This window comes from Channa argus, chromosome 14 (genome assembly GCF_033026475.1).
Source record: "Channa argus isolate prfri chromosome 14, Channa argus male v1.0, whole genome shotgun sequence".
NCBI classification, from domain to species: Eukaryota; Metazoa; Chordata; class Actinopteri; order Anabantiformes; family Channidae; genus Channa; species Channa argus.
The window spans coordinates 16,588,920-16,615,556 of record NC_090210.1 but is presented as its reverse complement, the minus strand read 5'-3'; the positions used below and the strand labels follow the sequence as shown (position 1 = coordinate 16,615,556).

Here is a 26,637-nt window from a genome sequence, read left to right as displayed (position 1 = left end):
GATCAAGATGGGTTTTATGAGTGCAGGGGACACTATAGGGACAAGATATGAAATGATAAAGGGCTGTTTACACATTTATCTGTGTGATATTATAAGCAGTGATTTACAGCATGTGTTTTTTGCTTTGTAACTGTAAGAAATATTAAAAATTATAAAAATTATAAACATACAGTGTTGCATATATGTATATATATATATACATACATACATACATACATACATACATATATATATATATATATACATATACATATATATATATATATATATATATATATATATATATATTGTGTGTGTGTGTGTGTGTGTATATATATATACATACATACACACACACACACACACACACACACACACACACACACACACATATATATATATATATATATATATATATATATATATATATATATATATATATATATATATATATTAATACATAAATAAACAGTCTTGGGAACAATGCACAGAAAAGGAATTGATTGGGACTTTTTTTTTTCAAGTTGTACAAGTTCCACATTTTCAAAAGGCTAAATTTGAAAATGGTTACTTTGATAACATAATATTTAAAGATGCAGAAAACCAGCATGGTTGCCTGTAAGGGATCACGGTGGGTACAAAGAGCAACAGGTATATTTTATAAAAACAGGGTTTTATTTATCCCAAAATGCAGAAATTAACAATTCAAAACAACAAACTTCTGGTCCCATAAAACAAGTCTATAAAAACACAAGTAAACTGAAGTACTAGTTATGTTATGCTTAAAATATCAGATACTTCTCTATCTGCTCATTCAGAGTTGCCTAGTCCCCATTTTCATTAGACTTTATTGGACAAAATAATAATAATGGCAGCATAAAAAGAGCGTGTATTCAGACTAACTGTTCATCATTTATTGCTCCCATTTTCTGCTTTTATCAAGTATAATAGTAGGCTGTGCCAAATTACCTACAAGTATATTGACAGTATATAGTTTTCAGTATACAGACTGCAGAAATGCTGTTTTTCCAATGAGCAAGTTTTTTCCCCCTTTTAATTTTGTACTATATAAGAGTCATAGCAATACTGTTGTGGCCTAATGTCAGTTCCATCATGTTGTTGCTTGTTCCCTTATGCCGTCTTTTTTGTGTGTTATATTTCTTATATTTCAGAGCCCTCGATGCTGAAGTGTGGCGACGCTGAGAGGAGCAATTTCAGTGTATCCCTGTGAACAGACACACATACACACCCCTCCAACCACATATTGTGGGACCTTTTGGATACAAGCGCTTCACCGGAGACAATGAGAGGCTACCTGCTGACTGCAATGTTTTTACTGCCCTTGGTGAGTAGTTTGTGTGCATGAATGTGTGTATGAATGTGTATGATCATGGGGGGCTTATAAGCATGACAAACTGCACAAACTCTATAAAGGATGCATATCTCATTGGCCTCCTGCTTATCAGCTCTAACTCTGTGAAAGGTAAACTTCTGTTGGTGTGTCTGTGACAGGAATCTGGATCAGCATACTACTCCAGATCCGCCCTGTGTCAAGGCAACTCATGCCTTTTTAAAACAATAACAAATGGCACAGCTGACCAGAGAGCTGCCTATCCATCTGCTCTGGCTCATTTTTATTAGAAATCTCATTGAAATAAAAAGCCGAATACAAGAACAGTGCAAGATCTGTGGGAGTAAATATATTCAGCACACTGATGCAGCCAAGCAACACTGTCACTGGTGAAGCCACACAGATACAAGATTTAATTTTGGTATATATGGAACTTATTTATGGTTTAACTTCTTAACTCATTTATAATGGTGAGTATGAATAATAAATTATTTACTGGTAATAGCACCAGCTAATGGTAGTTACCAAGGAGACCAAAAATGAATTCACAAGATCTCCCCTGACCTTTAAGTTAATACTGCTCCGTAAGTTGTGTGACAGGGTCCTGCAGCTGACATCTTTGCAGGATACAGCCTCACATTGACCTTCCGTGGTTGATGCGTCTGTTGTGATGTACTTATTTTGGATCAAATGGGTCTGCGCCAGTAGTCTGTGATGTCAAATGGGAGTTTTATTATCTATCCTGAGCAGTGCTTTGGGAGCTACTGAGCTGTCTGGTCACTGAAAATAGCCTTGGGGAGGGAAACAGGATTTAAAATGAATGGTTTATCTGGATAGACATCTGTCTAAGAGAGGAAAGGATAAGAGAGATTCGGAGCAGAGAATAACATGCACATTTAAATAAAAGTCATAGATCTGTCCTCTGGCATATGAAGTGTTGCCATGTTGCCTGTTTTGAAGTCCTGAAATCCACAGTGATGCCTTGTTGACATGGATTCGGGATGTACCAGCTTTCTATAAATGCAACATACACTGCTAAATGTAAGTCCTGCTGACCTTCCTAATTTCTGAAGGCTAATTTTGTGATTTACTATAGCACCGTTAAAACCCAAAAAGTGTGTTATCAATCAAAGCCTTCAGAAATGTGTTACGAGGTTGCTGTAGCATCATCCAATCAAAGTCAATCAACTACTAAAGAAAATGTACTAGGCTGTAACACAAGTCATTTTTTTGTTATCCATTATGTCTAAAAACAAAAATCGACGAAAATGATTTTTTTATTGCTAAAAATGCTAGTTTCAGAAGACCAAACAATACATTACATAAAGATGCTAAAATTGGATTACTAATTAAAATGTTAATCAAGTTGTATTTTAGACTCTGAGAGGTTTGATGAGGCGGGTTAAGTGAAACACTAATTGGACAACTTTGTTTCCATTTGCATAGATTGTTTAACGTTTGTATTTGGGAGTTAGCATTCCTCAAGAATGAGCAGGGGATGCAAACCTAACCATAAACCTAACAATATAATGATGCACATGAAGCTAGTACCAATTCTCTTTTATTATTGGAAAATTAGAAAAAGGTCAATCATTTATACAAAATAGTTGATCCATGAGTGTATTTAAAATGTAAGAAATAATGTCAAATATAAAATAATGATGATTTCATTGGTGCAAATTCTGCACCCCCTTGATAAATCAATAAAAAATTATCTTTAATTTCTGATTAGCTACTTAAATGTGCAATAAATATTAGGTTGATTAGATATGTTTTGCTCTTCTTGCTTTTTAAAAAAAAAGTGGGGATGCAAACTTGCACCAAACTTGAAGAACTAACTGTATTAATTCAGTGATGTGTAAATTGTAAACATCTGACAATAACACTAAATTTTGAACTGAAGAAAATCTCTCCTTCAGAGTGTTTGCTATTGTGTTAGGTACTTCATAACCCTTTACAGCTGGATGAGTGAAACAATCACAAAGCTAAGACTGACAGCACATACACCTCCCTTCATTCTTCAGGACTGAGTGTGTGAGTGTGCGTGTATGTGTGTGGAGATGATGGAGGCGTAAATACAGGCATAGCAGCATGTGCATGCTCTATTGCATTTCTACCAATTAAAAATATAGTATGTCATCTTACAGGCTTAAGGGATATTATTCATCTACCTCTAAACATTTCCCATTTCTGCAAAGCCTTGCCCACACTATGGATTGTTCTTAGCTGGTTACCTGCTCCCTAGCAACATGGATGCTTGATATGGGTACAAAGAGGTCTTTATTTTGAACAATGCCCATATCCATTTTATTAAATATTATCAAACAACAACAATACAAAAGCAAATTCTTTTTTTTCATTGCTTATGTTTTTGTTTCATAGTGAGGCCAAAACTGTTTGTGCGTTATCTGGGAATGGAATCATACCCGATAAGAGCTGATAGCACTAATGAAGTTTCACAATAATTCATGCAATCTTTTAAAATTCTGTTCATGCACAATGCTATGAAGAAAGGTTGGTCGACTCCTTATCTCATCTAGGAATTCACATTGGATGGAAGAAAGATGGAGTGATGAGTCAGTCATGGCTCAGAGGCCTGCGACATATTACACCTATCATTTCACAGTGAGAGTGAAGGAGGACGGAAAACAGAGAGTGGCCTCAAGAGAGTGAGAAGTACAGTTTTGAAAATGACAGACTCACAGTGACTCTACTATCTTTGAGTAAATCATTTTTTGCATTGGAGAAGCAGAGAACACCTCTGTTTTAATGGCTTGTAAATGCATTTATATTTGATCACCTTAACATGAGATTTAAATTTAAGAGGGATTAGATAAAATTGCTCAGGGATTTAATTTGATCCCTAAAGTAGATGGAAATTAGCAAATCTCTGAATGTCTACAATTTGTGAACAGACTCCCTCGTCCACTATAATGTTAAAATTGGAGGCCAAGAAGAATATTTACTTTAGGAAAATAAAGGACTTACCACCATAATGACAAAACACACTGTCAGCACATGATGCTGCTCTGCTGGGCAGCACAGTGGTGGAGTGGTTAGCGCTGTTGCCTCACAGCTAGAAGGTTGTGGCTTCATGCCCCGGCCAGCCGTGACCTTTCTTTGTGGAGTTTGGAGGGGGGCATTATTTGCGCCCCTTAGAGTCAAGGATGAGCCATTAAAACATTTTTTTAACATTTTGAACGGAAAAAAGTGGTAAATATAAAGTAGTTACAAATATGATAAGATAAGAAATAATGCTTAGGTCCAAGAGAGGGGAAGTTATCCGGCCAGCAAGAAGCCACTTTACTAGTTGGTTAGGTGATTCAAAACCGCCGTCAGGTTTCTAACCCCTGTGGTTTACAGCTGCTCACCATATTATTTTGCCTCTGTAGTATTTTATGTATTGTCTGTCTGTGTGCTTTTTTTTGCAGCTTTTTTATGATATGCTGTCTTTTTGTTATTATGCTGCGGTATTATCTTATCCCAGTACAGTCTTTTATGTTGCTGTGTTGTTTTTTAAACTGCTATTAGTTGCTGTGTTGCTAATGTACTGCAGCTGCCAAGTAATGCCTGATAGTTATGTTTCTGTGTTATTTTGTGGGGTATCAGGTGCAGTAAAGCTAAAATGATGATGCTGATGAGAGCAGTGACAGTAAATTAGTCTATAAAAGTCAAAGGAATGATCTGAAAGACACAAAGAGGCTCTGAGGGGAAGTGCACAATGTATAAAGTGTTTTGGGTTAGTCACTAGATGCAACCTATTCACATTCTGCTCATCTTAATATTTTTATTAAGCAACCGTGTAACAATGTAAAAAGGTGCACTCATAGTAGTGCACCAATTATCACCTGAATCTACAGCTCTGTGAAGCTTTAGTAAGTATCAGTCACTTTTTAGCAATCCAACCAAGGGTGTTAATGTTCTGTTGCACTACCCCTTAATCAACTTCGAAAGAAACTCTGTACACTCCTCAGCTCAACTACAAACATTAAACAAGCCCCGTAAGCATCTCAGTTGGTAAGGCAGTCGTCCACGGGGCACAGGGTCAGTGGGTCGATCCACGGTCTCGGCTACATGTCGAAAGATGGCAGCCACCTGCTTGCATAGAAGCCACTGCCATCACTGTGTGTGTGAATGAGTGAAGGGGAATCAACAATGTAAAGCACTTTGGATCAAAGTGCTATAAAAGTCCATTTACCATTTAGTAAGTAACTAGTAGATTAGACAGTACGTTAAGTACCTTGAGTTTATAAAGACCAAAAACAGAGATACAAATTGGTGAATATTTGACTTACTTTATATTAGATTATACCAGGTGATCAGAAGTGCAACTCCTAATAATGAAGTTGCACATTAACAGCTGGATATAGGAAAATACAGTTGTTTATTTGGTGCTAACAGGTTAGCCATATCAACTTAAAAAGTAGTGAAACAATAATGTTGTATGCCAAGTAATTTCAGCTGTACGCAAGTAGCAGAAAAGATAAATTACAAGAAGTAGATGAAGAAATCAGGTTTTCAGTGCACGTAGGACTATTCCATATGGTGCAGTGTGTCGTATAGTCAGTGCCTGTGTGTTTGTGTATTTTCTCCAGGTGGCCCCAGAGTCCATGCACTGTATAAACAAACGTGACCACGAGAAATGCATGAAGAACATAGAGCTGCACAATGCCATTGAAGACCCTGATTCAGGTAAGTGAGGATGTGTGCACAAATGTTTGAATGCATGTTTGTATGTTCCTACATCGTTTGGTGTGGACAACTTAGAACAAAGTCGCCCATTTCGTGACATTGCTGTAATTAAATTACTTAGAAAACACATAATAGCTAAAAAAAGCCATGCATTTCCTTATCAAACAAATCAAATCAAATCAAACCTATATAACAAGGTCTGCTTTTTAATAAATCTGGCATTTTTCATGTTATCTCATCAGTTATGAAAAGGTCACAGAGGGACATGTAACGATGACAGAGCAGCTTGGGTTCATATAACAAATACATCACCCTGAAAGGCTAATATACGGTATATACAACCAAATGAACTAAACGTCTGCCTGTAATGTCACGCTGAACTGCATTCACATTTCTCCAACAAGTCATTTTCCAAAAAGACTAGAACCTTGACATGTGTTTCTTGGAAGCAATTATTTTCTTGGCTATGGATTGTGGTTTTCATTAGCAACTGCTGTATGCCTCACGCTTTTGGAAAGTTGTCCAACAGAATGCATCTCCCAGACTGCACTGTGACTTGTCGCTTAGCTGGCAGCCATCAGCTCCTTGGAAATAACATGAAACACTAAAGATTTAGAGCGAAAGATAACAAGTTTAAAGAAGAGAGAGGCTGTATAGGCTGTTTAGCTCGTTTTTCATCTGTAGGTCTTTAAGGTCAGCTGTGTGATCCTTCTGCATGCTGCATGGGATTTTTTACACGTGTTTTAGGTGTTTTTAAAGCCTGCAGCTTTCAGGTGGATTATAGTAAAGATACTGATTAATAAATAGCTGTTAAATAATGGGTTTCAGCCAGCATTTGCATATGTAGTCAAGATCTTCTGTCGTTGTATTCTTCTTTAAAATGAGCACAGTTTATTCCTATATTTAAGTCCTCTTCAGCCCGACAGTGACCCATATTGGCCGCTTCAACCCTTTGACTGACCCCTGTCTCCTCTGGTCCCTCTAAGAGGAAACATAAAGTGTTTCTGCTGACAGAAAATTGTTCGTGAGGGAATGAAAACTGCCAGTTTGCAGAAATCTGACTTAGGGCTTGAGAACCAGCAAAGAAAAGGTGTTCTGCTGTAGTTGAAGTTGTCTTTTTACTGATCCATCAAGATCCATTTCTAAAAATATTCCACAAAATGTTTTTTATTATATTTATACATTATGTATTTATATTTTAATGCTAATTTCATAAATATACTAATTTGAGTTTGACAGTTTCTCCTGTGCATGAGTGGATGAATTTTGGCAACTAATTATAACTGTCAGCTTAAATTCTCTTTTAGGGTGTTAAATGCTAAAATAAACAGAAAATGACTTTGCAAAAAAGGTTTTAAAGAAATAATTACTTTGTTATATCAAATAATCAGCAGCACATAAGTCTGTGATGAACATAATGAGTAGCTTTGCTTACATTTTGCTATTTGTTTGCCTTGTTTTGTAATTTATAACATTGTCATATTGTCACAAAAGCAATACACACATCTAGATGCAGATTATTCCAGGAGCCCCGCGACACGTTGTTCCTTTCAGAGCGGTGTCTAAACTTTAATAAAAATGATGAATGGATGCTCTTTTGGTGAGCAAGAATCTGAGAAATTAGATCTGAATTTCTCATCAGTATTCTTCCACAGTTGCAGGCCATGACTCAGAATACCAAAACCAGATCTCATTCAGTGCTTCAATTGGCTCATATTTAACAAGAGAAAAATATATGTCCATCTTCAGAATTTTGTGTTTGTGCACGTGGCATATCTGTGCAGTCATTATAGTCTTTCTTTGCAGCCCAGTGAAGATTCAGAATGCTGCGAGATTTTGTGTGAGAGAGCCAGTGATGCAGACAGAGTGCTTTATTAGGCCGGTTTACCCTGTAGCTCAGCTCCGCTCATTTAGCTCCTATTTGCCCTTTAAAAGGTAATTGGCTTTGTGTCCGGCTTACCAGACAGAACCAAAACAGATTAGGGACCCAAGCAGAATGGAGAAAGGTCTGCAACCACACACACACATGCACACACACACACAAACACAAACACAAACACATGTATGCCCAGGAACACATGCAGAAACACACAGATGAATGCACACTCAAAATACATGCACGCGAACACACACATAATCTGACAACCTGCCTCAGCATCATTGTAAATCCACCCAACATGGTAAACGTGAGGAGGTCCTGAAGCTACAGAACAAAAAGGAAAGAGTCAAGGAAATCAAAGCCTGAAAGTGACTTTCTCTGAGAACACAGTGCTCATGCTCTACCTTTTTTACCTTTAATCAGCGGCAGGAAGCTTCCCTAAGTTCTGCGGAGCTTTTTAGCGAGCTTTGGTTCCTCCACCTATTGTACAAATTTATTGTGTGGTTCCCTCTTATTGCTTTCAACTGTTCACATTGAAAATACACTGCTTACACTGCTATTTATTAATATGATCGCTCAAATAAAGTGTCTAAATGACTGATCGCAACGTTTTAAAAGAGGCAATACAATATAAAAGGTAGTTTTGTCCCTGTGGGTGACACAAAAATACTGGATATCATTATAAGTGAAACTCAATTATTACAGATTTAGTTACAGCACATTCAGTTTAATTCAGTTTAACTTAATTAGTGTCAGAATCAATTCTTAAGCATAAAACACTTAAACTGCTCCACAATAGCTTCCCCTGAAAAAAGTGATTTTTTTTGTCCTATGCCCCTGCAGTCTGTCCATGGATGTGGGATAACCTGACCTGCTGGCAGGCGGCCAGCATCGGTGAGGTTGTGGTGGTCAACTGTCCAGAACTATTCCATGAATTCATGGGCCCTGAAGATGGTGAGTGAAACACACACAATAACTATATCTCAGCTGAGTTCCATGCAATTCAGTGGAGCCTGACTTACTTCAGGAATATCTTTACTTTTAGTGATGGGAAGGATCACTCGAAACTGTACAGAAGAGGGCTGGTCTGAACCTTTCCCTCACTATGTGGACGTCTGCTTGTATTATGACAACGCCACCAAACCTGTACGTTGTTTGTTTCATCATTTACGTACGTTTACATCACACACATACACTCGTGTGACTAACCATATGACGTGTAAAATTAGGACATGTTCTACGCGTCAGTGAAGGCACTATACACAGTTGGCTACAGCACATCCCTGGTGTCTCTGACTACAGCCATGGTCATACTCTGCAGATTCAGGTAATGGTCTCAGTGGGGCACGCAAAAGATTTTATTTGAGTTTGATTTTTAGTTAATTTTCAAACCTCACACCCAATTTTTCCACCTGTGTGAATAAGACTATCAAAATTTGTGTCCGACTTTTAGTCATTTTCTTTGTGGTAGCTGAAAAGTATTAAACTCAACAAAATTGAACTGTCACTTTTATTTTGTTTGCGGATCCTTTACTGTCAAACGACTGCCCTAACTCTGGAACCTCACAGACATCACCAGGTGTTGTTTTTTTTCTCTGCTGGTGTTTTCCCAGGCCCATGCTGAAGATGTCTTTACTTTCTGCTTCAAAGCTTCAAACCTGCACAAAGCCATACTGTTTGAAATTATGTAAATTTTATACTGTATTTTAATGATTAAATTAGCATTGAACAACTAAATTACACCTTTATAAGTTGCCTAACTTAATCTGAAAAAAGTATACTGCATTTTTAAACATTACTCTGATTCTTTGAGTGTCAGACCAACATAAGATGTTATATATTCTCTCTCTTCTCTCCTTTTCTCTCCTCTCCTCTTCAGGAAGCTCCACTGCACCAGAAACTTCATTCACATGAATCTGTTTGTGTCCTTCATGCTGAGAGCCATCTCTGTCTTCATCAAGGATGGGGTGCTGTATGCTGAGGAAGAAAGTGACCACTGCTTTGTTCACACAGTCAGTAACAGTAACTACTTAGTTTTTATATATGTACCGTGTGGTCATTTAGATTGTTGCTAAGTCGCACGCTAACTCTGACCGCTGGGTTTTGACAACAGGTAAAAAATAACAGTGACTTTTCGGCTGGTTATTAATGAAAAAATTAAGGGTTCATTTTCAATTCACATGGCAAATGATATCATTAATTTAAATCTGAAACAGATAATTAGATAATGAGGCCTTTACTATTCTAAATGATCCTGACTCATTCAATATAATTGCTGGCAGGTTTTCATTAAGTACGTGTAAGACGTTTGCAGTATTGGCAGCAGCAAAATGTTTTCCAGATTATTGGTTCCAGAGAGCGTTATTAAGGGTTTTGTTGAAGTGCAGTCATCTTTGAGAGGAAAACCTATGATCAGGTCTGTTCTGTTTGAGATGTAAAGGAAGGTTCAGAGACAGAGAGCTTGAAACACTTCTCCTGTCTTTCCTATTTGATATGCACCTTTGAAAAACATGCAAATTTTACAATAAGCAAACATGCTATTAGATGAATAATACTCCTTGATTACAATTGCAGAACAAGCTCTTTGCCTTTGTCTGGTAACAACCCATTGCTTGGTATTGTTAAGCAGGCATGTTAAATAAACCTAATTAGCTACGCTAATGACTTTAGCAAGGCCACTGGAAATCTTCTACTGGAAGCTATTAGCATATACGTGGTTACTTGGCCCCCCTTTAAAAAAGAAAAACTGCTACTTTAGCATTGTCACCATGGAGATCACAGGTCACCATCACAACCCATCAGTACTAGGAATCAGATCAGTGCTGTAATTGGATGACCCCACTCAAACACTATTCATTAACATGATATAATTGGATTACACTCCACCTGACATGTTGCCATGTATGTGGGTTATCTCTGATGACTGTGAAATTTTAGAGACGTAGTTTGAATATTTATTTATTATCTAGTTGAAAACATTTAGACTAAAACTGTAGCGTCCTATGTGTTTCAGAAACATCGAGATACTTTGCGTTGCTTATTACTTTTAGATTTACTGAGTACAAAGACACAATAGTATTTTCTCTTCTAATTTTCAGGAAAAAAGAAATAAGCATAGTTCCCAAGAATGTCAAGTTTTTTTAATAAATAAAAACAATTGCCTCAAATTGTTTAAAGATCTGTTAAATGGCTTAAAAAAAATGTTTAATGTTTTTATACTGTTAAGGAATTGATGCAAATTTAAGATGATTATGATGATGATTTTGCCCTTTTCATCCCCTGTCTAACATCAGCAACACGGATGTTAAATCATGGATGAAATACATGAATCTCCACCAGTAATACATCTTTATCTGTTGCTATGTGCAGGTGACCTGTAAAACAGTGATGGTTTTCTTCCATTACTGCGTTATGTCCAACTATTTCTGGCTGTTCATTGAAGGCCTGTATCTCTTCACTCTGCTGGTGGAGACTTTTTTTCCTGAGAGACGATACTTTTATTGGTACACCATTGTAGGATGGGGTGAGTGTCCATTTTTGACTCACTGTCTTTTGTGGTGGAAAATAGAAACTTCTCTAGGTACTGTATGTATTGTAAATTGTAACATTTATTCTTTCAAATTTTCAGTTTACTTATCGTTGGGTAAATTAGATTTACAGACTTACAGTGGAGGGCTAGAATGTGACAGAATGTAATGGGATGTACTAATATTCATGAGATAAAACAAATGCTGCTCTAATTTGCAAGTCCTTTGAGATTTTAGTAAAAACCTATAAATAAAATTTATTTAAGTTACTTAGTGAAATACATCTACAGTATCAAACATTTGAGTGTTATTTCTGTGCTTATCACAGCTAATATTTTATTCGCAATAAAACATAAACAACATTGTATATGTTGAAACTGAGACATTTTACCAATTTGTGGAAAATATTAGCTCATTTTGAATTTGATGGCAGCAATCTCAGAAAAGTTGGAACAGGGCGATGTTTGTCATTGTGTAACATCCCCTCTTCTTTTAAGAACTGTCTGTGAGGAGACCAGTTGCTGATGTTTAGGACAGGAATGTTGTCTTATTCATGTCAGATGCAGGATTCTAGCAGCTTAACAGTCCTGGGCCTTTGTTGTCGGGTTTTTTATTTTATGAAGCCCCAAATTGGTGAAAGGCAGACCAGTTTAGCACCCGGACTCTTCTTCTGCAGAGCCTTGCTGTTGTGATGGATGCAGTTTGTGAATTACCATTATCTTGCTGAAATAGAAAAGGCCTTTCCTGAAAGAGATGTTGTCTGGATGGGAGCATATGTTTTTCTAAATCCTCTATGTACTTTTTATTCCACCTAAGTCTCTGAATCTTTTGATAACATTATATACTGTAGATTGTGGGATCTTCAAAGTCTTCACAATTTTATATTGAGGAACATTTTTTTATAAAATTGTTCCACAATTATTAAATGCAGTCTGTTGCAGATTGGTGAAGCTCTACCTATCTTTACATTCGAATGGCTCTGCATCTCTGAAATTCTCATATATGTTACTGACCTGTTGCCAATTAACCTAATTAGTTGTCAAAAGCTCCTTTATTTGTTTTTGATTTGCGGCAATTATTTTTCCAGCCTTTTGTTGCCGCTCTTCAAACTTTTTTTGAGATGTGTTGCTGCCATCAAATTCAAAATGAGCTAATTAATTTTTCATGACATGTTGATATGTGTTAGTTTCAAAATCTGATATGTTGTTTATGTTCTATTGTGAATAAAATATGGATTAATGAGATTCGCAAATTATCGTATTTTGTTTTTATTTACACATTTTACACATTGTTCCAACTTGTTTTGAATTGGAGTTGTATGATCCTACTGTAGATCAGAATAGTACCACCCTGATATTACATTATATGTTGGCAATTTCAAAAGCATAACTTAATTAATGAGAGGTGTATTTATGACTAATAGAATACTGTTTTATTCAGTTCATTATTGAATATTGTTACTACAGGAACTCCTACCATTTGTGTGACTGTCTGGGCTGTTCTGAGGCTCCATTTTCATGACACTGGGTATGTCACAACTCTTCTGTCAAACTTTTCATAATTGTTTTTTTTTTTTTTTGATGTTTTACTAACCAAACAAGCAAATAACGCGTAGAAAAAAATAAGAAAATAATAAGAAAAAAATAAGAAAAAAAATCTGATTTTGGAACCTTATTTGACACAGTAAAAAAAAAAGGCTACAACAGTAAATTGAGACACCAATATACTGACCCTTCTCTCGTGTATTCTACTTATGGCCAATTAACCAATTTTCTGGTCCTGGTACTCTGTATTATGAAGTGTGGACAGAAAGTGAGGCAGTGGATGTTGTACATGTCATTCTCCTCCAGATGCTGGGATACAAATGAGAACACTGCCCTCTGGTGGGTAATCAAAGGACCCGTTGTGGCCTCAATAATGGTATGATAGATGCTAATCTGTTCATTTTCAAATTCCTTTATACATTTCATCAGCTATTGTTTGTCTTGCTGAAACGTATTTATTGACACCTCTACAAGATTTATTTTATTGTTCATTTTTTTCTTCAGATCAATTTTGTCCTCTTCATTGGAATTATTATCATCCTAGTCCAGAAGTTGCAGTCCCCTGATATTGGTGGAAACGAATCAAGCATTTACCTGTAAGTTACAATAACCAAATATGTTAATACTAGTGTTTATGTCTTCATAGAACACAGACAAAAGTCTGTGTGAAGTATGTCTCACTTAATAAAGGATTATCAGCGAAATCATTTAACTTAGCCGCTATACAGTGATTTTAAGATTTATGTGCATGCAGACATCCTTGTGAATGTTTTTAACATTCTCTTAAATATTACGTCTGGGAGAATTCAGCATTTTTCTTATTGTCAACAACTTTCATTAGACGATCAAAACAAAAACGCAATTCAGTCTGCTAGTATATTGTATTGCCTGTGTATCTAAATCATGGCAGTGACAATAAAATTCATCAGTGCCCTAGATACCAAAAACACATCCGTCTTTGTAGTGTTACACTGGCTAACATGTTTCATATTAGCATATTATTCTGATCCTCCTGTTAGAGGTTGTGAGGGCAAAAGATATAGTACAGTCTAGACAGATCACCAGATGATACAAAGTTAATAGACAGACACACAATATAGAGTTATCAGTTAATAAAACCTAAATGTTTTTAGACTGGGGAAGAAAACCATCAAAAGAAAACCCTGACAGCCACGCTGAGTACTTGCAATATCCACACAGAAAGGCCCCACTAAGCCAGCAGGTTTAAGCTTTAGGCGTGCTAACTAGTGTACCACTGTGCCACCTGGTAACATGTTTCTTAAAGTTAAAGTGTGCAATATGTTTCAGACACTTTGTTAATGGAAATACTGTCCAAAATCCATGCTCCAAAATCTCCCCCCGAAATAAATAGTTATTCCTGTTTAAATTATGTTGTGTATATCTCTTTCAGGACATGACTGAGCCTATGTCAATAACCTCTTGAGCTAATTTTAAAACCAACAGGCCTTTTGCTGAGTGCTCACACTCGTTAGAGGGGATGAAAAGTACCAAGAGATTTACTAGCTCGTTGTTGATTTTGGTCCTGTTGAGGGATTTGTTGACAATAAGAAGATTATAGAATACCTACAGCTTTAAAAATACATCAGATGACACCCTGAACATAGAATAAAATCTGTCTTCAGTGGACATTGTCCTTTTAAACCTAAATCTGAACACCCGGGATAAGCTGAAGGGACAAAAGAAAATAAAAAAATAAAAATGTTTCATTAAATCTCTGAGATGTCCACCTAAACACTTTTCACAACGTAATGTCATACCTGCTGGCATGAGCTTGAGCCTCATTATGGAGTTGTACTGTAGCCAGACATCAATTCTGTTCTGCTGTTCTGCTCCCAGAGGATGGTGTCTTTAGAGGCCCTGCAGATAATGTTATTTCTCTTCATGCTACCTAGGTCTATGTGTGTGTGACCAACTGTGAAAGTGTGTGTGAGTGTGTGTTGTGCGTCTGTGTCCCTAAAGACATTGTCTTTGTCGTTGTGTTGTCTTTGTGCTGTGTAGCAGCTGTGCTCAGAAATGCTTCAGTGAGCCCACACAGGCTGTTCAGCATTCGTGCAGGATGTCAGAGTTATCCACAATCACGCTGTAAGTGTGTGTTTGTATAGTAAGTGTGTACGTGTCTGTATTGTGTGGACAAAATATAGTTTGATCCTATCATTGCTAGAACATTCAGGCTTATCCTCACAACATTTAAAGTGGTACTTGTAGTTTTTTAGGCCAATACTTGAGTGGCTATGATGACCCTTGTCCTTAATGTCATTAAAGCCACTAGTACTAATGTTGTAGCTGATCTGAATATATGGTTATGATGAGGTTTACAGACAAAAAAGAAGGCTAGAGAAAGACTGTAGGGTAATTTATATTAACAACATTTATTAGCAATCGACACACAAAACTGTGTTTCCTTCTGTCACAGTACTGTCAGAGTTTTGTCACTGATAAATCTACCCAACCATGCAAAGAAGTAAATAGAGAAGAAAATATTTAATTTGAATGTCCCTCTGGCAGAACTTCCTGTAATATTTATTATGAACACTAGGTGTGGCCAAGTAGGTTTTTAAAATTTGTTTTAATTTAGACCATTTGTTCTACTACAAATGGACATTGACACAAAACGTTACTCTGCTTTTCATTTTATTACCTCTAACAGTGAAAGGTGTCAGTGTGAAATGTCTTTGTTTTGTTCCATAACAACCCCTGGGGGTCAGTGGACAGCACTATACAAACTTGTGTTTATTGTACTTGTGTTTTTTGAAGGTATAGTCTGTTGTGTGGTCTTGTCTGTCTAGTTACATACAGCAGGGATCCCTTGCACTTAAAAATAATAATATTTAGAGTTTTCAAAAGAGTCAGATTTCCTGAATCAGCTGTCTATTTTAGCATAAACACTGTATGTATTGAGGACTATTTTCAGCTGCGAAACAATATCCATGTGGTTCTATGCTGTGCGTTTAGCGCAGGGTAGTGTACAGTATATGGGACTGACTTATAAAATAAACAGTGGCCATGTTCATGGAAAAGCACTATCGTAGATTTATCCATTGTTTATGACAAGCTATTACATCGTTATGACTTCAGTAACCACCATGATATTGTTTTATATAATAATTATTACCTGATTGTGCATCTGTGGCTTTTTACATCGCATCTGGATGACCCACAGCAATAAAACAGGTTTACATTAGCATGATTCTAAATTGTGTTTGACTTAAACCTCAGTCTTGTTAAGCTGTGTTTGTGTGTGTGTTTGTGTGTGTGTGTAGGCGTCTGGCGCGCTCCACCCTCCTGCTCATCCCTTTGTTTGGTATCCACTACACTGTGTTCGCCTTCTCACCTGAGGATGTCAGCAAGAGGGAGAGACTTGTATTTGAACTAGGACTGGGGTCCTTCCAGGTACTCTCTTACAGCTCCTCAGGCATCCTGTTTCAATTAATTATATAAATACCAGATGCTAAATGAAAGAACATAATGGGATAATTAATCATAAGGATACCATATCCAAAAAGGCTCTTAAGGAAGGGGCTGGAGATATTCATACCCAGGCCTCACTACCTACAGCTATGCACCAAACTAAACATACCTCTAACAGGGTGGAGACAGTCGTTGAACAGTTTTTACTATAAGCAGATGTAAAAGCTAAATTAATTGATCAAATGTTATTTCTATACTACCCACTGTACAGGTGCTTTAAAGACTGACAAGCTAATAAAACTTTAAATGTAAATAGTAAATATTTGTTCAAAGTACACAAGAAATGAAATAATGGAAAATGTATATTGAGAAGTAAAAAGTAAAGTTGTAAGATATCTGGTATCATTACTGTGTTTAACAGTTGGGAGCATAAAAACTCAAAGCTGCTCACTAACAGAACAAGTAAAAGACTTCCTGCTTCATGTAGTGAAAACATGTCCGACAAGCAGATGGGGCAAGACAATGAAGGGCTAAAGAAGTAAAATAATTTTAACATCAATATAGAAACTGAAAGGCAACCAAAGAAATGTAATGTTTTGGGTAGACCAGATGGAAGAGCAATACATCAGTGTAGTCTGCTGGATTCAAAAGCATGTCTTATCCTCACTCTTTGCCACTCTGTGACCAAAATGGGTGCACTAGATGATAAAAAGCAGATCACATACTGTGCATGAGCCCTTAAAGACTAACTTCACCAATTTCCAACTTGCTTTCTATGGCTTTAGTTTAGTGTGTTTTGTCCCTCTTACTTCATTATATTAAAATATTCCCCTGCTTCTAGCTGCAAAACTCCTACAGATGACATCACCCGGAGAAGTTTTTCCATCATTAGGAGTTCAGATGATTTTATCTGGAGGAGCTCTGCAAAAGCAGGTTGACCTTAATTACAAACTCCATGGTGTGAGCAACAGGGCGACACAATCAGAACTGAAGGTTCTTCCAACCGATTTTAATGTAGGGAAGTGAGATGGTATTTAATGGTATTTATTTACAGTACAAGTACTACTCAAACTAGAACCAAAAGCAGCCCAAACAATACCAGTGATCGCATCCTTTAAGTTTATTTCTGAGTAGAATATGGCACTGCTGCCATTTATAAAAACTCCAAGGAAGTATTATTTAAGTCTGAAATAAAATTTTTATCCCAGTTGAGGTGTGACATCCATGCAATTATACCTGAATAAAAGAGCAACTTTGATATTTCGATATTTCTCTTAAAATTGTTTGAGCATCGATGGATAGCTGCATCCATAATTATGCTTTCCATTTTGAAGTAGAAAATTGTGAATAAATAGAGGAAAATGGGTGGAAGATGCCGTTTTTCATATTATTTTAAATACACTTTCATAACATGGTATAACATTGAAGTTGTAAGTAAAAAAAACAAAACAAAAAAAATATTTTCTGCATTCCAATCCTTTCAGCAAAACATGTTATAGTACAACTTATAGTTATGATTGGTGCAAAAAGTTAATACATGTCCATACTCATTGTCCTGTCCTCCTCTTCAGGGCTTTGTGGTGGCTGTCCTCTACTGTTTTCTTAATGGAGAGGTAAGCCTTTGGTCCCTAAATATGAAAGCATTGCCTTTGATATATTTTTCCCCAAACAGATGTAAGCATATATTTGGACAGACATGTTTGTATATGTGTTATGATTACAAAGGAGAAGGTAGCAAAAAGCAATTTGTCTACCTAAAAAGTAAACTTAAAAAGATTTTATGTGATCCCATTTGTGCATGGCAACTGCAACTGCATTCATAAATGTTGACTGTAATGGAAAGTGTTACACATAAAACTAGATTGTACTGTACTCTTTCGAGGAGCTGGTGCAGCTTAAAGTACATTAAAAATGACCTTGTGAAGTTTCTCCCTGAAGGTGCAGTCGGAGATCAAGAGGAAATGGCGCAGCTGGACGGTGAACCGGTACTTTGCTGTGGACCTGAAGCAGCAGAGGCACCCTTCGTTGGCCAGCAGTGGAGTGAACGGCGGGACTCAGCTGTCGATCCTGAGCAAGAGCAGCTCCCAGATACGGATGTCAAGCCCGCTGGCGGAGAACGCCAACATCAGCCTGCCCACCTGAGTGTCTAATTGGCCGGAGTCAACTTCAAGGTGCCGTTCCACTTACGTACATCTAACCAACGTACAACCACAACAAACCAAAGTGACTCCCTACACTTCTTATATTTTGTAGTTTGGCCTTTAGACAAGTATGAATTTCTGCAAAAATTTACAGTGTAGATCTTACACGTACAATCTTTTGTGATAAATGATGTACTTAATATTTTTACACACGGTATAAATTCCACTGAGATACCCCAATGATTATAGAAAATACAATATAAGAAATTCCTTCTTTATCAAGTTCTTTTTTTTTTTTTTTTGATGTTTAACCTCTGTTCTTTGGTTTTGTAAATTAATGTAGAATTAGTGCAAAAAGAAACAGTAGTAGTTGTAAAAAAATGTAACGGTTAAAGATTAATTGTAGGGGTCATATTTGGTTGTTGGTGTAAAGTAAATTTGCTTCAAAGTGCCATACAGGTTGTCTGACTGGATCTGATCTGGGTTCAGTCCAAAGTTCAATATCAACCAAACCTCTGCCTTGCTTGTACAAATGCTGTATGTTTCATTTTAAATTTAAACATTTTTCTAAAACCAGCCATAAGTACGGAGTATGTCAAAAGATATATATTTAAAAAGCAGCTCATGGACTTTGTAAATATTTAAATTTGGTGTCTAAGTCAGAATTAGTTTCTTTTATTTTTACATATTTGCAGTATTGTAATGACCTTTTCAAACAAAAGGAACTGGAGCCCAAATCTGTAGACTTTATCACATATCCTGAAAACCCAAAAGAACCTGTCCACTCTATCCTAAACTACTTGTTTGTATTAAAAAAATAAAAAACACAGATGCACAGGAACATATAGTGCCAAATGAATAAGTGTTGAAGAGCAGTGTTTCCTCTGAGGCAGAAGATGAAACAGGTAAGGAAACAAAACATTTTCAACTTCATATAAAAATATTCTTTTTAAGATAATGTTTTTGTTTAGTTCTTCATGCAAAATGCTAGATAGTTTCACCTCTCCAGGCCTAAAAAAGTATTCAGACTCAACCAGCTAAGAGGGTAAAATCATTCTTGGCTTGAAGTGCTAATAGCACATTTATGAGTAGCACTGTTGTAGAGGATATCACAGTGTCTGACAAAATCAAAAGTTTAATTATAAGAGGGGAAAGTACACTGATTTCTACACTCTTTATCCCCATACACAGTGTCACTGAAGAGGTCTTCGGATGCACCACAATAGTTCCCTGCATTCGGTTTTCCCTTTCACATTCTAATTTCTTGCCATCATTAAACATAAAAAGTATGTGTGCCATTTTGAGCATGCTTTTACTCGAAGCTCTATCAGTGTATATCTTTTATATTGTTGGCAGTGAGAATTAAACCCTCAACATGCTCTTAGAAAATAAACGCAGTCTTTGTTTAATTCTCTTTTCATCTCAGCTTTAACTTACCATACCATCTTAAACAGCTCTTAATTTTTTAAAGTTTATTATTAAGTATTCATATTCCAAAGTGCCTAGTTAGTCACAAAAAGCTATCACTTTTATTTACATTACAATGAACAAACCACATTTGATGAAGACTCATTACCTGCAAAGAATTGTGTGCAACAAAAAGAAAATTGAAAAATCTTCTCATTTTCTATTCTTGTTTTAGTAGCCTACACATGATGTGAAAAGAGTCCTGCTGAGCTTTTTTTTTTCTTCTTTTTTCTATTACTATGACATTTCTGACAAGACTTGAGTAATAGTGCTACATCATTGTGGATTTTTTAAAACCTTTCGAACAACACAATTTGTTAAACATAACTGCAAGTCCATTTTAATTCAGCACTAACATTAAAGACATAAACAACATAAAAACAGCAACAACAAATTCTGTAACAGTCAACACAAAATGCTTTAATGTGAAAGCTCTTGACAATCGCAGTGTTACGCCCATTTTTATTTCTTTTGTATTTTTGTTGGTGCACAAACAACTTAAATAACAATAATCATCCTGATAGGAAAATTATTTAATAAGACAAAATGTGAAATTATGTGTACTGGAGGATTTTTCCACTATGTTTCCTCAAGATTTTTATTTTTGGTAACCGTTATCTGGATGCATTAAAAATGTAGTATCTTAAAATGATAACTTGATGATCTTGTTGAACAGACAACGATGCATATTTATTTTCCATAAACCTGTGTCATGTGAAATGTACAGTGTATGTAATAGTAGCACGGGTGACAAGTGAAGCAGTTACATTGATGTGCTATAAATGGTAACACAGTGGAGATGTGGCATAATGTCTCATTCATGATTTAAAAAAAAAAAAACACAAAATGGAAATTGCTGTCGAAAGCCACATGTTATAAGTCATGTACGTATATATTCTGAAAAGCGAGATAAGCATACACACTACTGAGGAAATGAATCAAGGTAATTTAAGGTACTGTATCCGCTCAGCTGCCTTTGGACAAAACGGCGAGTGTGAGAGAAGATTCTACAAAGGAAACTAGAGCCAGGAAAGATGATTTTATTTAAATAGGAAGCCTTTAAAAGGTGAAACAACTGCAACAGATAAAACACAAAGTGTGTAAGAGGGTGAAATAAAAGCCACTCTGCTGCTGCTTACGTGTTCTATCACCAGCCGTCACTCTGAGTCTGAATCAGCTCAGATGGAAACGACCATGTCTTAAAGCTGTTACTGTCTGTGGAAAAAAGTAGAGAACTCCTTTCATTAACCATTTCTGTGCTGTGTGTGTCTCTGACAGTCAGTAGTAGCAAAATGTTTTAGTTCCACATTGTAGAAAGGGGTAAGATTTGATAAGCATTGATTTGTTTTTTGAGCCATTTAGGGCTAAGGGTTAGATAGATGTTGGTAGGGCATTGACTCAATGACATACTACATTCACATCTGTTTGGTGACTTTATTTTTTACATGAATCTACGGAGACCTACTGGTAAACTTTAGGAGAAAACAACAAACAAGGCCTGATGTATTGTAACATATGAACTTTTTTCAATGTTGTAAACTATTCTCAGTACTAAACTTTCTCCTCTCTTTATTTCAGTTTCAAGGCAAACTGTGAAATGTGTTTCTAAATATTTACTGTAAGATGGGAAGAAATTGGAGAATTCTTTGCGTTTTTAGTGCCACTGCAAAATCGCGCAGTTGTAGCTCACTTTTGGCTAAAACTGATGACATCTCTGTTTACACCTCTTCTTGCAGTTTACCATTACACTGTAAATTCAATTTAATTAACCTTAGTCTAAAAAGCATGCAAACTGATTGTTAAAAAAAAAGAAGTAGATTAAAGTGATAAAAATGATTATTTAGAAATAGTAATACCAAAATATTCTACATTTATTTTATTTTATTTTTTTGTTTGTTACTAGAATCAGTTTGCATGGTTTTTAAAGTAAGGTTAATAAGAATTTAAACTGTATGTTAAAACACTAATCTTAGTAGAAACGTGCCAAAGGAAAGCTTGTGACAAACACTAATGTAGTTAGACATTTTGGGACATTATTCACTTTTTGCTGTGAGTTAGATGAGAATTTGTACCACTGTTTTGGTACACTTGAAGCTAACCGGCTAAGATGAAGCTACATCCTAGAGCCATTAGCCTAGCGTAGTACATGGCGTGAAGCAGGAGGAAACAGATAGCTTTTCTCACTGAAGTGTTTTTTGTGTTTGGCTGAATTATTTGCATTTAGTTGATATACTATCCAGTGGTTTCTGACTTTGTAGTAGCTAAAACATCAATCTAGCACATTAGATCATAGCTAACTTGTAGCTGCTATCTAATACTAGCTGCCCCCCCCCCCCCCCCCTTACTACAGTAGCGGTTAAAAGCTACCTCGTACTTATTAGCTGAAAGCTAGCTTGTATCCACTAGCTACACAAAATGTTTCAGCACATTTGCAGTCATATCAATTCTCATCTTACTCTGCAAAAATGGGAAAAATGGGAATGTACATTTCCCAAACTGCCAATTTCTGGTTGTAAATGTAACTATTCTCTCCACGTTTAGCTGCCTTTTTTCTCATTTAGGCATTTATTCCTACTGAAGTGGTTTTATCAACTGTGTGAGTTAATGATTGCCAATGAATTATTGAATGTACCATTGTTGCTCGGCTGCTCTTAAATGTCGCCTGCTATCCAATTTGCCATGGTGTACAAATGATGTCTTTTCTTGATCATATATGTATATTTTTGGCACGCAGGTGAACCTCTTGACTAAAACCTGTAATGTTTGTGATCGTGTTTTTGTACATTTATGTTTATGTACCTGTTTTCAGAGTGTGCGCATGTGTGTGTCTGGTGTGTGTGTGAAAGTTGGAGCGTATCTGTGTGCACGTGTAAAAGCATACATGAGGATTTACTGTAAGTAAAATCAATGTTACAAAGAATATATAACTATATCTTTCACCTGTGACAGTGTCATGTGCAACATGCGTTCTGGTGTCCAACAATAATGTCCCAGGTTGTGTGAATTTGACTGTAAAATAAATTTATCTGTGTTGAGTTGTACATTGTGAAGACTGAATAATTGTGATCTGTTGCCCCACTGATATTAAAATGTATAGGTTTAACTTTACACATGTAAGATTAAGGATTGATTCTTTTGCAATTAGGGCACCTGAATCTCACATCACCTTTTTAAACCCAATCTTATATGTACAAAAATCAGTGGAGAGAATTAAAATATGGCAAAGCAAATGATAAATGTTTCCTTTATTACTGCAATTTAAGCTCTCATGGGGTTCAGAGCTGCAACAATCAAAACACCGTTCAGTGTAAAATAAAGTCCAATGAGAAATCATGTTGACAGTCATAGATTTTTGTCCTTTTTTGTCCTTTCGGCTTATCCCATGAGTTCAGGGTCATTTGTCTGCATGTTGATTTGTTTTGTTTTTTTTGTTTTTTTTCACTTAGGATGCCCTTTCTGATGCAATCTGTAAACCACTCTGTGTTAAATGGAGTAGGGTGGCTTTTTTTCTTGATTTTGAAATAATATAACTGTCCTGAATGCTCCAGCACAACCCCAACTAAAACTACAGTATATTTTTCATGTGTAAGTTGTTGTATGGAATAAATTTATCAGCTATAACTTAACTGTGTTACAGTGGGATCAAGTTCCCTCATAACCCAAATTTCTAAAATGCTAAATATCCATAAATATTAATGTAAAAGCAGAATTCTTTGCATTCAAGAAATATTGTTTTTTAATTGCAATGTGCAAAAAAAAAAAAACACATTCAACTTCTGGTCACAAAAACCCTATTAAAAACTGTGTTCATAGAATTTAAATTACAGCACATAATTAGTCTCACATTTAAACCATAAAGTTAGATTATCGTGTGGGAAACGCAAGGTATCCTAAATCAAATAAAAATGAAACAAAAAAACAAACGCTCAAACACATCTTCACAGTCTCAGTTGAAATGCTCAGTCTAGTTAAAAAAAAAGAAAGCATTTAAATGCCATTAGAATATGAAAATACTGTATCAGGCACCCTGCACCGCGTGAATTCGGTATCACCTCCGGTGCAACAAGCAGCATTTTTGTAGCACTGGTTAACAGTAATAAAAACTGACAAAGAGAAAAGTTGTGACAAATAAATGCTGTGTTACAAAGGTGGCTCATCAAAACCGATCCTTCAAAGTAAAAACGTCTTATAAGAAGCAATGTACCAATGTACATTAGACACACAAACTTAAATACACTCACTCAGGATCCTCTGGATCAAATTCACACAGAAACTGAAATAGTGTAACTGCTTCTGTACAGTGCACCAAATTAGACAAGTGGTTCTCACATAATTTTGCCAATTTCAAACACCCATTGTTTCCACAGCTGTCCATTTATAATCCTTCAACATTTGTTCATTTTTCTACTCTTGATGTCCAAACTGTAAACACAAGCCAGTCAAATCATCCCCCCACAGCTCAGGGCCAACATTCCATGTTTTGTTATTTCCTCTTTCCACAGTCTCACTGTCCTTACAAATCAAACACCAGTGTTCCCTTACATTGTTTGTGTTTTTTCTGGTATTAGGGTTATGGGAAACCGTGTGAAATATGACACTGATAAAATGTATCATGATAACCTTTCATCAATTACTCACCAATGTCCGTTGTGATCTTCACGGGAGTTGCTGAGTTAATGTCAACAGCATGTTCAGCTTTAAGGACTGCCTCGGATATCTCTCGACATTCTTTATTCACATCACTAGTCTCTAAAATCATACAGAAGAGATGTTGCCGGAGGAAGGAGGCTGCCTGAGCCCCTTGCCAGCTCGAGTCGTAATCTGAGCGATGCTTCTCTTAGCAGGGGTGAGATGATTTTGATTGTGACACTTCCACAGCCACCTCCGCAGCTCTGTTTGGACCTGCAACACACAAACATTTAGATATAGATTTAGATACTTCTAACTAAGATACCCCCACCCCAACACTGAAGGTTTTTTTACAAACAGCTTTAGGTTACCTAGAGTAGCTGTTTATGTTCACTGCTGCCTTGAGGATTCATGAATAAATCAGTCATTGTAATTTATACAGTATTTCCCTTCTGCTGCCATTTGTGTTTGCTTGTAAAATGTGTTTAAAACTTCCTCCCTAGAGGATTAATGATATTGGAGTTTATGATAGCTAGCGTATGCACTGGAGCTTTGGGTTCCTGTCATGGAGGAATTATTAGTGTAAGAGCCTCTGAGCTTTGTATATTATGACACCCACACTCAATGGGACACAAAACAACTACAGACAGCGCAGCAGGTTTTTTGTAGTCATCTTGTGTCCCATTGTGGTCATTCTTTTTTGTCATTTTGCATCCCTCTGTACACATGGATGAATCAGTGAACAGTAGTTTCCCATTATGCCTCTGACCAACAGGTGGTGGTAATGTGCTAAGAAGCAAGAAGCTAAGAAGCAATGCACCAGCAAACGCAATGAAGAAGAAAATTGCTTACTAAGCATGAATGTAAACAATGTAAAATGTTAGATTCCCTCCTCATAAATCATTTATAAATGGAAGGCAGTACAAAGAGAGAAGGGAATACAAAGACAGGTGTTTGACCTCAAGGATGTTTAAAATGTATAACACAGAATATGAACACATTTTGTGTGTATGTAATTACCTACCTCACCATTCATGAAACAGTAAAGTAGTGCCACCACAAACCCCTGCAACACAAGCAACCGCAAGATTATGATGCAGCTTAATTTCCTAGACCTTTTTACCCAGTCCTAGAGAAAATTGAATTGGACACAGTCTCAAAAAATACCTTCAACATGCAACACGAATTCAGGTAGGAATAACAAAAAAAGATGGTTCCTAAATTTACCACTTAGATAAAAATACATTTGGAGTTAAAATAACAAAAAACAACAAAATTGCTGTTCTATTAGTAAATGCATACAAATACATAGGAACATAAAATACTCAAGATTTTGAACACTATTCATACTGGGTTACTGCTTGTACTGCCTTTGTTCATCTTTGACCTTTTTTTCTTACGCTACATGAGGGAATTTGTTAGCCAAAGAGTGATGAATGAATTAGAGCAGGTGAAAAGACACCACTTTACGGCTGTCGACAGCTCATTTAGGACAGAAAGATTACTTCCCCACCTATTTAATTTACAAGTTTACAAATTGAAGCCTGCACCATTTCACACTGACAGCTGCTGCAGCTCCTCCAGTGCACAAGTATTTCTGCTCACACAGATTCCCTCACTCACAGATTCACCTCGACTTGAATGTGAATCCTGTCACATCAGTAGCAGTGTTAGAAAGACCTGTTCTGTTCCTAATTTAACAAGTAGAAATTTTTGGTCTAAAAATAGACGTGTGTTGAGATCATGTAATCGATTCATCCTAAGTAACATTGTATGATTTGCAAATCTCAACTCTTTATTCTACTGTTTATACCTGAAAGGAGCCCAGACCCAGCTCAATGTAAAGTCTGGCTGCCACCCCTGTGTTCTCTGGCAGGAAGGCAAATACAGTGTAGTGCATCCCAAACAGAGGAATGAGGAACAGGGTAGATTTAGCCAGTCTCCTGAGGGAAACACATAACATAAAGGCTAGACATTATCCAAGGAAGTTTGAAAAGCC

General features: G+C 36.4%; 2 protein-coding genes across 13 annotated transcripts in view; one reads left to right on the top strand and one right to left on the bottom strand.

Annotated features, from left to right (window-relative positions):
• Window positions 1–23,117, top strand: part of LOC137098549 (pituitary adenylate cyclase-activating polypeptide type I receptor-like) — a 38,878-nt gene extending 15,761 nt beyond the window's left edge. For 4 of the 12 annotated variants that reach the window (XM_067474876.1, XM_067474875.1, XM_067474879.1 and 1 more), the window contains 14 exons: window positions 1,152–1,324; window positions 5,926–6,022; window positions 8,745–8,855; window positions 8,947–9,047; window positions 9,131–9,228; window positions 9,781–9,913; window positions 11,271–11,424; window positions 12,895–12,955; window positions 13,279–13,348; window positions 13,477–13,568; window positions 14,992–15,075; window positions 16,254–16,383; window positions 17,973–18,014; window positions 18,327–23,117. In XM_067474876.1, the coding sequence (XP_067330977.1) occupies window positions 1,283–1,324; window positions 5,926–6,022; window positions 8,745–8,855; window positions 8,947–9,047; window positions 9,131–9,228; window positions 9,781–9,913; window positions 11,271–11,424; window positions 12,895–12,955; window positions 13,279–13,348; window positions 13,477–13,568; window positions 14,992–15,075; window positions 16,254–16,383; window positions 17,973–18,014; window positions 18,327–18,551 (1,440 nt within the window). In that variant the 5' untranslated portion in view covers window positions 1,152–1,282 and the 3' untranslated portion in view covers window positions 18,552–23,117. The remainder of the gene's footprint in view (window positions 1–1,151; window positions 1,325–5,925; window positions 6,023–8,744; window positions 8,856–8,946; window positions 9,048–9,130; window positions 9,229–9,780; window positions 9,914–11,270; window positions 11,425–12,894; window positions 12,956–13,278; window positions 13,349–13,476; window positions 13,569–14,991; window positions 15,076–16,253; window positions 16,384–17,972; window positions 18,015–18,326) is intronic. The other 8 variants (XR_010910620.1, XR_010910621.1, XR_010910619.1 and 5 more) reach the window with 8 other exon arrangements.
• A 65-nt stretch (window positions 23,118–23,182) lies between these two features.
• The window catches only part of ghrhra (growth hormone releasing hormone receptor a), a 29,011-nt gene continuing 25,556 nt past the window's right edge, over window positions 23,183–26,637 (bottom strand). The window contains exons 11-13 of the mRNA XM_067474885.1: window positions 26,452–26,581; window positions 25,663–25,704; window positions 23,183–24,911 (exon numbers count right to left, since the gene is read on the bottom strand). Coding sequence (XP_067330986.1) covers window positions 24,765–24,911; window positions 25,663–25,704; window positions 26,452–26,581 — 319 coding nt within the window. The 3' untranslated portion in view covers window positions 23,183–24,764. The remainder of the gene's footprint in view (window positions 24,912–25,662; window positions 25,705–26,451; window positions 26,582–26,637) is intronic.